Consider the following 13116-nt stretch of genomic DNA (forward strand, 5'->3'; position numbering starts at 1 on the left):
AAAACAAAACAAAACAAAACAAAACAAAACAAAACAAAACAAAACAAAACCCGAACTAACTCAGTCTTCAATTCTGGATCCAGATAATATCTTCCTAGAATGGGTGAGAATAAGTATTTACGTTAGAATAAGATGTTGTAGGTTGTAAGATACCTGCGATGGGAAGCATAGTTTCCTGTGACGTGGCCACTTCCATCACATCCTGGCGTTGGGCAGCTGAGTCAATAAAAAATACAGTGTCAAAGTCAAGTGGTTTTCATAGATTCATTTGCTCTGTCTATAGGTTATGAGGTAGCTTCTCTTTTCAAGATCAGTTAGCACAGTACGGGACACACAGGAGCTAGTGAACAAAGGAATTGTGTTATCTAGGAACCAGAGGACTAGCTAGAATAATCCTGGCATGATCTGAAGGTATTAGTTTTCACCATCACATTAATTCTCTGACTCAAATCATGTAGGAAAGTCATGCTGAAATATAGGCCCTAGCAATGTTGTGAGTCAACAACCAATGATGTTTTATCTCTTTGAAAATATAAATGTTATAAACCCACGCTTTATAATGAGAGTGGCTCCTAGGAATCATATAACAGATTTCAGAAAAGAATTTTTGTGAGTTTGAGGGTTTTCTTTAAGTAGACTCTATGCCCGGTGTGGAGCCCAATGCCCAGCATGGAGCCCAACGTGGGGCTTGAACTCACGACCCTGAGATCAAGACCTGAGCTGAGACCAAGAGTCGGCTGCTTAACCAACTGAGCCACTCAGGCGCCCCAAGGATTTTTGTGAGTTCTTAAGAAAAGGTCATCATAGTAACTTCATATACATTTTAGAAACTGCCTGAAAAAGAAAATTTTTGAAAATACTATATATCCCGGAAAGGTAAACTCACATTTTAGGTGGGAAAGTTGCTGACAATACAGAAACCTATAAGAAATTTAGTTATTAAAGCTTGGGATCAATTTTATCCAAAGCTTGAAACCATCATAGACAATTGCTAATTAACCACCAAAGCAGTAGGCTCTCCAGGCCACCTTCCAAAGACCAGAGTCTGTATTGATGCATTCCATTGTATTTCAAAAGCTGGTCATATTCTGTGCATCTTATGTGTCTTTTAAAAATAATGTAAGAGGATTTTCTTCCATAGTTAATAGGTTCCTTGGTTTCTCAGTCGTTTATTTTCCTCTGATGCTGCTAGAAAGTCACTCATCTGGAGTAAGCACATTGACCCCAGCCTACTCAGTGCTATTTGTGGTGGTGTTAATCAGAGGAAAAATCAGTTACGTCATTTAGGCTTCTGGTTTTCTCTGACACGCTGCCTAAAGTGAAGGCTTATCCATATGTGTAGAGTACAGAGTTTACCCCTCTGAAGGGACATTTAGAGATAGACTGCCAACATTCAAGATTTTCTTAAATGTCACCGTCTTAGTTTTCTGTTTTGTTTTGTTTTCCTGTGAGCTATTTTCTAATCATCTTCAGGTAATCTAAAGAAACTATAAGAGTTAGAACATTTCCATCTCTCAGAGAGAGGTTTGATTTTCAGGGCTCAATTCAAGCTGAATTGCCTAGCTCTTCCCCTACCACTTTCCCTAGATGGGATATCAGAAAGGAAAATGTGGAAGCTATATAAACATGTAAACAAGAAAAGGGGAATAAAAAGAACAATGATTAACATTTGAGCTCAGTTATCTTGTAAGTGCCATTCACCCACTAAATGGAGAAACAATCTTTTCTGAACACTGTACAACTGGAATATTCAGAGTGTGAGAGATGTGTTGTAATTACCTGGAATCCCCACTTTAGAAATACATGGCCACCTGGTGTGCAAAAACAGCACTGCATTTATTTTATTTTATTTTTAAATTTTATTTCTATTTTTTAATTATTTCTATCAATACTGCCAGGAGAAGCAAAGAAGTGCCAAAGAGTTTCAAACCAGTCAGCTATAAATTAGGGAGTAAAATAGTAAAGTATGCATTTAATTAGCTGCTAATTACTTTTTCTAAGTTTGGTGGTATAAAGAGGTTAAGGAATAAAGAAAGGATTGGAGATGGTGTTGTGAAAAGCTTTTGTTTCAGATTCTGATAGCTGGCTTAAATTACAAACCATCAATGAAAAATCTTATCCAATAACATGTGCCCATACCAGTTGGGTGAAACAATCTGGGTAGGTTTGCAAATGGAAGTATTAACACTTAGAGGGGCGCGTGGGTGGCTTTGTAGGTTAAGCATCTGCCTTCAGCTCAGGTGGTGAGCTCAGGATCCTGGGATCTCAGGGTCCTGGGATATAGCCCTGTGTCAGGCTCCCTGCTCATGGGGAGTCTGCTTCCCCCTTTCCTGCCGCTCCCCTTCCCCCCTGCTCATGCTCTCTCTCTCAAATAAATAAAATTTAAAAATCTTAGAAAAGAAAGTATTAACACTTAGAGAAAGGAAATGAGCCTGTTCCTTCAGTAAGTGCCCTCAAACTCTAAGGAAATTTATTCTAATCAATGACATTAAAAAACTCTATTTTGCAAACAGTTTCTGGTAATCAATGAAGGTACATTTATCTGTTAGAAACAAAAAGTACCAAAAGACTCCACCCTAAAACTGCTAGAACTCATACAGGAATTCAGTAAAGTGGCAGGATATGAAATCAGTGGCATTTCTATACACCAACAACAAGACAGAAGAAAGAGAAATTGAGGAGTCGATCCCATTTACAATTGCACCCAAAACCATAAGATAACTAGGAATAAATCTAACCAAAGACGCAAAGAATTTGTTCTCAGAAAACTATAAAATACTCGTGAAAGAAATTGAGGAAGACACAAAGAAATGGAAAAATATTCCATGCTCATGGGATTGGAAAAACAAATATTGTGAAGATGTCAATGCCACCTAGAGCAATCTACACATTTAATGCAATCCCTATCAAAATACCATCCACTTTTTACAAAGAAATGGAACAAATAATCCTAAAATTTGTATGGAACCAGAAAAGACCCTGAATAGCCAGAGGAATATTGAAAAAGAAAAGCAAAGCTGATGGCGTCACAATTCCGGACTTCAAGCTCTATTACAAAGCTGTAACCATCAAGACTGTATGGTACTGGCACAAAAACAGACACATAGATCAATGGAACAGAATAGAGAGCCCAGAAATGGACCCTCAACTCTATGGTCAACTAATTTTGGACAAAGCAGGAAAGAATGTCCAATGGAAAAAAGACAGTCTCTTCAACAAATGGTGTTGGGAAAATTGGACAGCCACATGCAGAAGAATGAAACTGGACCATTTCCTTACACCACACACAAAAATAGACTCCAAATGGTTGAAAGACCTAAAGGTGAGACAGGAGTCCATCAAAATCCTAGAGGAGAACACAGGCCTCTTCGACCTCAGCCGCAGCAACTTCTTCCTAGAAACATCGCCAAAGGCAAGGGAAGCAAGGGCAAAAATGAACTATTGGGACTTCACCAAGATAAAAAGCTTTTGCACAGCAAAAGAAACAGTCAACAAAACCAAAAGACAACTGACAGAATGGGAGAAGATATTTGCAAGTGACATATCAGATAAAGGGCTCGTATCCAAAATCTATAAAGAACTTATCTAAATCAACACTCAAAGAACAAATAATCCAATCAAGACATGGGCAGAAGACATGAACAGACATTTTTCCAATGAAGACATCCAAATGGCCAACAGACACATGAAAAAGTGTTCAACATCGCTCGACATCAGGGAAATCCAAATCAAAACCTCAATGACATACCACCTCACACCAGTCAGAATGGCTAAAATTAACAAGTCAGGAAACGACAGATGTTGGCGAGGATGTGGAGAAAGGGGAACCCTCCTACACTGTTGGTGGGAATGCAGGCTGGTGCAGCCAGTGTGGAAAACAGTATGGAGGTTCCTCAAAAAGTTGAAAATAGAGCTACCCTATGACCCAGCAATTGCACTACTGGGTATTTACCCCAAAGATACAAATGTAGTGAGCCGAAGGGGTAAGTGCACCCCAATGTTTATAGCAGCAATGTCCACAATAGCCAAACTATGGAAAGAGTCAAGATGTCCATCAACAGATGAATGGATAAAGAAGATGTGGTATATATATACAATGGAATATTATGCAGCCATCAAAAAAACCCAAAATCTTGCATTTGCAATGACGTGGATGGAACTGGAGGGTATTATGCTAAGCGAAATAAGTCAATCAGAGAAAGACATGTATCATATGATTTCACTGATATGAGGAATTCTTAATTGCAGGTAACAAACTGAGGGTTGCTGGAGTGGTGGGGGGTGGGAGGGATGGGGTGGCTGGGTGATAGACACTGGGGAGGGTATGTGCTATGGTGAGTGCTGTGAATTGTGTAAGACTGTTGAATCACAGACCTATACCTCTGAAACAAATAATATATTATATGTTAAAAAAAAAAAAAGAAGAAGATAGTAGGAAGGGAAAAATGAAGGGGGGGAAATCGGAGGGGGAGATGAACCATGAGAGACTATGGACTCTAAGAAACAAACTGAGGGTTCTAGAGGGGAGGAGGTGGGGGGGATGGTTACCCTGGTGATGGGTATTAAAGAAGGCACGTACTGAATGGAGCACTGGGTGTTATGCACAAACAATGAATCATAGAACACTACATCAAACACTAATGATGTAATGTATGGTGATTAACATAACATAATAAAATAAAATTTAAAAAAAGAAACATAAAGCAAAGCATAATTTTTGAAAAAGGATGCAACTATGGTAAGACTTTTACAAAAACAGTGTATAACACAGGTACATAAAGATCAGAAGTATCCACTGAAATGTTCATCTCTCTGGGGATGAAAATGAGGAGAGAACCATGAGGTTTCTATAGAGTTAATTTCCTAAGAATTCATGATTAAATTCTATTTCAAATATTGTTCCAATGTTTTTAGAACCCTTCCTCTTTTTTTTTTTTACTTTTTTTCATATGATTTCTTTTTTTTTTATTTTATTCTTATGTTAATCCCCATACATTACATCATTAGCTTTAGATGAAGTGTTCCATGATTCATTGTTTGTGCACAACACCCAGTGCTCCATGCAGAATGTGCCCTCCTCAATACCCACCACCAGGCTAACCCATCCTCCCACCCCCCTCCCCTCTAGAACCCTCAGTTTGTTTTTCAGAGTTAGAACCCTTCCTCTTTTGTATTAGCTTTGTCCCAGTGAGAAGTGCCCATTACAAAATAATCTCACTTCATTTTTCTGTTCAAAATGGTAACGCAGGTTAATTATCAATCTTTTATACTACATTTAGTTTGGAATGACTCTCACAATTTCCAAAAATCTACCTCCAAAGGATGAAAATTTGCCATTTTTGAAGATATTCAGAGTAATATGAAGAAACAAAATCCATACAAAGATTTTAAAAACTTGAAGTAACTCCACAAGGGAGTAAGTATATGGCTGACCCCAAGTCACCTCTGGGAAGAAACAGTGTTCAGTGACATTGAAACTCTAGTGTGTTTGGTACTCATCCATCACGTTGCTCCAGCTACCAAGTTCTAGGTGAACATTAAAGTCATAAGAGAAAATCATATTTGAGCCAGTAATGTTTGCCTATTAAATCCATAAAGAATGCAGTCTAAGATTATTTAAAAATCAGTCACATATCAACACAATATATCAGTGTTGCACTAGGAATAATTTCATTGAACACTTTCTATGTGCAAGGCCTGTAACAGCATTTGCGATGTGTTCCCTGCCCCCAATTCACCGTTTGTGTAGTTGGGGAAGTAAGAGGCACTGCAGTAAATATTATGTACCAATGGTGTGCATGTAGGAGACAACAAAATCAATGAAAGAAGAACACCCTTGCCCTCCTGGGGCCTCCACTCTTGTTGGGAAGGCAGACAACAGAGAATATGGGCAAGCAAAATGTATGAGTGCATTAGAAAGTGATAAATACTGAGGGACAACAGGAGTTCCAGAAACAGGGGATAGGAGCATCAGGGCTGGGATTGGGGGATGATAGTAGCCAGGAAGACTCCTCATGTAAGTGACATTTGAGAGAAGAGCTGAGGGAGGATGAGGAGCTATGGCCCCAGCAGATGTCTATGGCATAGGGAATAGCAACAGTGAGGCCCTGAAGCCTTAGGGAAAAGCAGGAGAAGAGGCGGCTGGTGGAGAGGGAGGGGTAGACCCTACCCTAGGGTCCTGCAGGGAGGGGAGAGCTCATTCCCCATGTGCCATTGGAAATGGGTCCGGAGGTGATGCAGGCCTGGGAGTCCTCAGAGTAGAGATGGTTCTAACACCGAGAACCCGAGGGACTGAGTGTAGACAGAGGTGAGAGTAGGTTCCAGAACTGACCTCTGGGACATTCCATCTTTGGAAAGGCTGCACCAGAGTCTAAGCAGGAGTAACAGGTGAGGTGGGAAACTGTCCCAAGTTGTGGTACCCTAGAAGCCAGGTGCAGAAGACAGAGGAGGAAGTGATCAGCTCTGTCAAATCTGGCAGCCCCATCAAGTAGGGTCAAGAAGACCAAGATACCACACAGAGATGGGTTCCCTGGAGGGCTTAAGGATGGTTGTGGTGGAACGATGAGAACGAAGGCCTATCTGGGAGAAATTCAGGAGAGAAAGAGTCACACTTTCTTGAGGAGGTTAAGTATGAAAGGAAGAAGAAACAGGGGGTCAAGGTTAAAGCCAAGTCAAGAGAGGGGTTTTAATTATTTTTTATTAGAAAAACAAACATACTTTTGTCCTGATTCAGAAGAGAATGATTCAGATTCAGAAGAGATTCAGAAGAGATCATACAGATGCTGGTGGCTAAGTGGAAGAGTTATTTTTTGCTAGAAACTCTCATTAATTGGCAGCTTTGAATATATTTGTGTATGAATATACTTTAACATTTCACCATTTACATACAGAAAATATTTTCTTGCATGCCACTCACTTCCGCGTGTGAAACACCAAAGCAGGACTATACTGTCTGCTAAGGATGTAAGTGTAGAAAAACAATGGATCCTGCCTTGTGTTTGCCTGAAACACCTCCCACTTCTCCTCCTCACTTACCATCTATCCTGGTATCTCTACTCCCCTGCCAGATAACTGGAGGTGAAGTGGGGAAGGAACTTAGGAGCGGTTGCCAGGACATTTTCTTTAGTCGTCCTCCTGTGTCTCTAAAGGGCCTTATTTCTGTGTTCTCTGTGGGCTTCCCTTTTGCCCTGTCAGGGGCCAGCAGCATGTGCACCCTCAAGGCCTCAAGAGCACTCTATCCCTTTCTTTCTTTCTTTCTTTTTTTTTTTTTAAAGATTTTATTTATTTATTTGAGACAGAGAGAATGAGAGAGACAGAGAGCACATGAGAGGGGGGAGGGTCCGAGGGAGAAGCAGGCTCCCTGCTGAGCAGGGAGCCCGATGCGGGACTCGATCCCGGGACTCCAGGATCATGACCTGAGCCAAAGGCAGTCGCTTAACCAACTGAGCCACCCAGGCGCCCTATCCCTTTCTTTCTGTAGTTTCTCTAGCCTCATGATCTCATGTCTGAATCTTTACATCAGTGTTCTATTTTATTTTTTTTCACGTCCATGTTTTAGATGATCTTCCAGCTTCAGAATAATTTTGCACGCTGTTCTTCCTAAAGCACTACACCGTTAATTCACTTTCCTGTTTAAACCCCTGTGGTTGGCTCATGCAAACCTGCAACCAGGCACTCTTCTTAGGGCCCCGTCCTGCTTGAGTCCACACCTGCACTCTCTGTCTCTCCACATCTGGCTAGTCCTCAGGGCTCAGCTCAGGGCCCCTGCTCCCCGAAACTTTGTTCCTGCTCCGGCCTCTACTGTAGTCTTTTTTTTTTTTTTTTTAAAGATTTTATTTATTTATTTGATCGAGAGAGACACAGCGAGAGAGGGAACACAAGCTGGGGGAGTGGGAGAGGGAGAAGCAGGCCTCCCGTGGAGCAGGGAGCCCGACGTGGGGATCGATCCCAGAACCCTGGGACCATGACCTGAGCCGAAGGCAGACACTTAACGACTGAGCCACCCAGGTGCCCCTCTACTGTAGTCTTAACTAGTACTTATTGCTGTCGAGTGCCCTGGTCTTTAAACTCTCCTGAGTCACAGAACCCTTTGAGAAGGTGATGAAAGCCATAAAATCCCTTACCCAAATAATCATTTGCATTAAGTGTTATAAGGTTCATAGACTCCCTGAAGTACTGACTTGGATCTTCTGGGGTCAGTAGGTGTCAGATTAAGAACTTCTGATCAAAATATAAACATTTTTTCGACTCATTCACCTGACTCAGAAGCAACATTGTCTATCCTGACACCCTGTTAATTTCCTTCAAGGCACTTTCCAGAGGGCAGAGGTCACTTCAAATTTGTTCCCCCTATATTCCCAGCATCTGACATATGCCTGGAACATAACATAGTAGGCAGGCAAAAAATAGTTACTGAATAAATTAACAATTATTCCACTGCCAGAGAGAGAATAATATCTAGACCCAACTAGTCCTAAAAAGATGTGACTCTAAATTTAAGAATGGATTCTGGATCTTTCACTCCATCATCACAACTGACTTTATAGTATCACTGAACTCATCATCATGAAAAATGTTAAGTGATTTTTAACGGAATCCCAAAATTAAATGCAAAAATTCCCCTCAAAAAGAAAAAGCTGGCCTCTGCTTTCGAGGAGAATCTATGAGTCTGTTAAAGAGGTTAGACCTATGGGTAGTAGGTTTTTTGTATCATCCATATGCTAACGATACTATAATTACGTTATGGAAAGAAACATTAACTTGCTGACAGACTTTAGGGACTTTATATTTATTGCAGAGTCAAAAAGAAAATGGCTGCCATCTGTACCTTAAACACATGTCATATTTTTTAAATTTCAATGCAATAATTATTTAAATCCTAACTAAATGTGATTAATTTCTCAAAAAATTTCAATAGAGACATGAATTAATGTACTTCCCCATTAAAAAATGTTTATGCCTTTAGTGGGCAAAATGCAATAATCCTGCTTAGAATACTATGTCTTAATGGTCCATGACACAAGCAGTGATAATTACCGCACAATGAAAACATACTATCCACTAGGCATTTTGTATATTCTTATAGATTGTTTCCTTAGATTTTCACAATTTCATGAGATGACTATTGATAGCCCTGCTTTACATTTAAGAAACTGGAGGTTCAAATGAGTTTAAAAACTATGTCTAAGGCTACGAAACTAGTAAATGGTACTCTGGAGACGCTGAGTTCAGCCTGACTCAGTGGAGCAGAGCACAATGCAAGGTTCTGATCAGCCAAACAAAACAAAACAAAACAAAACAAAACACATAAACATTTCTAGTTGCTTTATATTGTTTTTGTTTTTTCAATCATCTCTTAGCATGAAATCATGTCATGTATACTTTTTTCCCCATAATCCTCTTAGTTCTAAGCATAAATTTAGTTATGTATGGAACATTTAACTATCGACTGGCTGAAGTTGTCCTAAAACATTCCTAAAGTCAACTTATAAACCAGGATATTATTACTCAAAATTTTGAACTTGAGTCTCCTAATTCTAGAATCTCACAGAATATGCCAGTGAAGATCGCTTACGTGATTAGTTCTTTTTTGAGATCTCTTGCATGGAGCTTGGGTTTAGGGCTTGGGATGGAGGCCTCTCCAGGAAACTTTTTTTCCTCTAAATTTTCTAGAGAGTTCACTGGATCTTTCTGGAAGAAAAAAAATACAGAAGCACAGAAGGCATTAGGCCACCCTGTAAAGACAACTGTATTTGAAGTCATCAGGGAGGAATTTGAGTTTTAGCTTAATGACTTAGCTGCAATTCTTCATAGGATTTGTACATAAAATTAATAAGGTAATAAGTATAAGGATATATCCTGATTATTATGGACCTCTATCCTTGGTGAAGAAAAATTGCAATTCATGGGGACAACTTTAAAAGTTCACATTTTGGCAAATATAACTACAGAGGCATTTCTTGAGCTATATAACAAATACATTTCAGATTTTATTGTATAATGAATGTTTCCTAGAGAACATAGGAATAGTTCTTTATATACACAGCAGTCATTGATAAAACAAAAGAAATATTGCAAAAATGAACCACAAATTTTTAAACAAAAAAGAATAAGTAAATTTAGGTTAACAAAATGTCCTTTCTAATATACAAATAAGTACGATTTAAATTGTTTGTTTAAATATGTAATAAGTGGTCCACAATATTTAGCCATTGAATTTTATTTTTTCTGGATAATTGCTTTTATTGTCACATCACTTCCTATTTTTCTTAAGTTACCTCTTTTGCTAAGTTGGTATCTCATAATGCTTTAGTCATTGGATGGAATTTCTTGCTGGATTATCACTAATTTTTGTGGCCTTCTGTTAAGCTTAATACTGATCTTGATTTCATAAGGAAGATTTAGTAACCCTTTCAAATAATTTATTTACCATCTGATATATTATCTTACAGAAGACTAATGATGGTTTTCCTTAATTACATAATTAGCTTACTTACATCTTAAGCTTATATCCAGTAAATATAATACTTCCTGGATTTAATATTAAAATCAGATTAATTAATATAGAAAACTGTATTCTAATTCTCAAAAGTACTGATCTCTTTAAAATGAGAAAACTTTGGGGCACTTGAGTGGCTCAGTTGTTAAGCGTCTGCCTTCAGCTCAGGTCATGATCCCAGGGTCCTGGGATTGAGCCCCGTATCAGGCTCCCTGCTCTGCGGGAAGCCTGCTTCTCCCTCTCCCATTCCCCCTGCTTGTTTCTCTCTCTTGCTGTGTCTCTCTCTGTCAAATAAATAAAATCTTAAAAAAAAAATAAAATAAAATGAGAAAACTTATTTGAATTATTCAAGGTAAATCTCATTTAAATTAAATGGATATAAACATGTGATGGCAAAATTTAATTTTAATAATCCTAGGTCTATACTCAAAATCAATGGAAAAACAAATACCTGGGTTTTCTGCACCAAGGAAAAATTCTACACCTTGATCTCAGTCATAAAGGTAAGTGTAATTTTTTTCATTAATTACTTGGATAGCAATTCAGTCATTTTCCACAAAACCATACAGCGATAAATACATTGGTAAACTATCTGAAGTAACTCTATCTTCAGGCCAAATAAATAAAACCTCGTTTGGTACAATTTCTTCCTTCATATTATTTATAGTTCTAAGTTGTCATATTTTAAAATTGTTATATGTTTGAAAATAGTAGGAGATAATAGTACATCCCTTAAAAATAAGGAGAAATGGGTGCTTGATTATAGGTGCCCTTTAAGATACAAAGAGAAGTACCACTTTAAAGCTACTTCCATGCAATCTATAGCAAAATAGATGGATGGTGCTTCTCCTTTTCAAGTTTTATACTATAAATGCCCAACATGAGGCAATTCCTAAATAGAAGACCTATTTACTATGGTGAGGGCTGTGAATTGTGTAAGACTGATGAATCACAGACCTGTATTCCTGAAACGAATAGTACAGTATATTAATAAAAAAATTGAAATAAATTAAAATAAAAATACTGATTACGGGAGCAAAAAAAAAAAAAAAAAGACCTTAAACCTGATAATGCCACCCTCTATTCCATTTGGTGCTATCTGGATTTCACCCAGGTAGTGTTTTCTGCTACAATTTATAAATGTCTTGGCTTTTTGAAAGTCGATACAAATGCTAAATCCAATATTGCCTCAGTGTGGAACAGCCTTTGTTTTTCTGTTTAGATGCTAATTTTTTTTAAATGGCATACAGTGAATTTTATCTTTATGATAAAATTAAGAACAAAGTATTCCTAAAGGCATTTACATTTATAGATGAACATATAAATTTTATCAGCTATCATTTGACTGCTGAATCTATACATTATGGGAAACAAGGGAATAAAGGATTTTGAAAAAATCATCAATTATGAAAATTTAAATTATTATTGTAACTAAAATGTATATAAAAATAATGCTTGCAGAATATATGGTATTTAATTTGGTATAGTAACATGTGGTAATGTTTTAAAAGGATAATTTCACTGGATACGAGCTTTTAAATATTTCGTGGGTTCTTCTAAAAACTATGGACTCGTATGCATGCAATTACATTATGAAATGATTGTCTTTTCCCCTTTTCTTTGCTCAGCATCCTATCCCAAGAAACCTGCAGAGAGCATATGTACTAAAATACAGGTGACCATCATTGAAAGAATTCTTAATTTTGTTGCACAATCACTTTATATTAGATGAATTTTTAAGAAGCACCCAGTAAAAAATAAGCCAATGTCATTTGGAAGAATTATTTTGAAATTTAAAATATAATTTTAAAAATAATAATTTTATCCTGTGGACATGTAAGAGAGAATCTGGCATATCTGTGTTGTGTTTAGAAAGTATATGGATGCAATGAAATTCCTTCAATGTACAGATGGAAGTTTATATTGATTTCAGTAAAGACCAGAACATAATGGTAACATGAATAACAGATAATAGCATCTGGCACTTTTAACATTTTAAGCCCTAAAATCTTTGGAGAACTGACAGTTGAATGGAACTGACAGCCCTAGTTATTTCTCAGCACTTTCCTTTTGAGATTTTTTGATTTTTTTCCAGATTCAGGATTTTTTTTAGGGGGCATCTGGACAGGCTATTTCACTAAGAGAGACAGACAATATTTTCTGAAAATTACCACCAAAATTAAGCAACTGTTGTGCATATGAACTAGATAACAATGAATTAGAAATAATCGCTCTGTTTCTGGTTGTGCGTGTGTGTGTGTGTGTGTGTGTACGTGTGTGAGTGTCGTGTGGGCTAAGGGTGGAGGTGCCCGTGGGAAGGACAGGGTGTCAGATTAAGAGCCGACCATCACCCGGTCTTCAAACATTCACAGTATATTGCCTGAGCCGAGTGCAGCATCCAGGTGGGGCTCATTGGAAAAGACAGGCACGGACCACTTCCTGTGACTGGTTTGTGTGGTCGTGTCCTGTAGATCACGCTCAGGGGAGGTTTGGTCCTGCTGCCCTGGGAAGCACTGTAGACCACTGTTGGCTTCCCCGCGCCTCACCAAGCACCATTTCTTCTTCCTTCTCTTTTTCCCTTCCCTTTCTAATTGTCCTCAATATTCCCTAGCTGTTGG

At 38.2% G+C, this 13116-nt stretch overlaps 1 protein-coding gene across 1 annotated transcript in view; it reads right to left on the reverse strand.

Moving 5' to 3' along the window:
• Positions 1-13116, reverse strand: part of ST18 (ST18 C2H2C-type zinc finger transcription factor) — a 111328-nt gene that overhangs the window by 21626 nt on the left and 76586 nt on the right. Inside the window, exons 13-14 of the mRNA XM_035011141.1 lie at positions 9575-9690; positions 154-216 (exon numbers count right to left, since the gene is read on the reverse strand). Coding sequence (XP_034867032.1) covers positions 154-216; positions 9575-9690 — 179 coding nt within the window. The remainder of the gene's footprint in view (positions 1-153; positions 217-9574; positions 9691-13116) is intronic.

The sequence above is a fragment of the Mirounga leonina genome, unplaced genomic scaffold, assembly GCF_011800145.1.
Source record: "Mirounga leonina isolate KUSES-001 unplaced genomic scaffold, KU_Mleo_1.0 Mir_165, whole genome shotgun sequence".
Lineage (NCBI taxonomy): Eukaryota > Metazoa > Chordata > Mammalia > Carnivora > Phocidae > Mirounga > Mirounga leonina.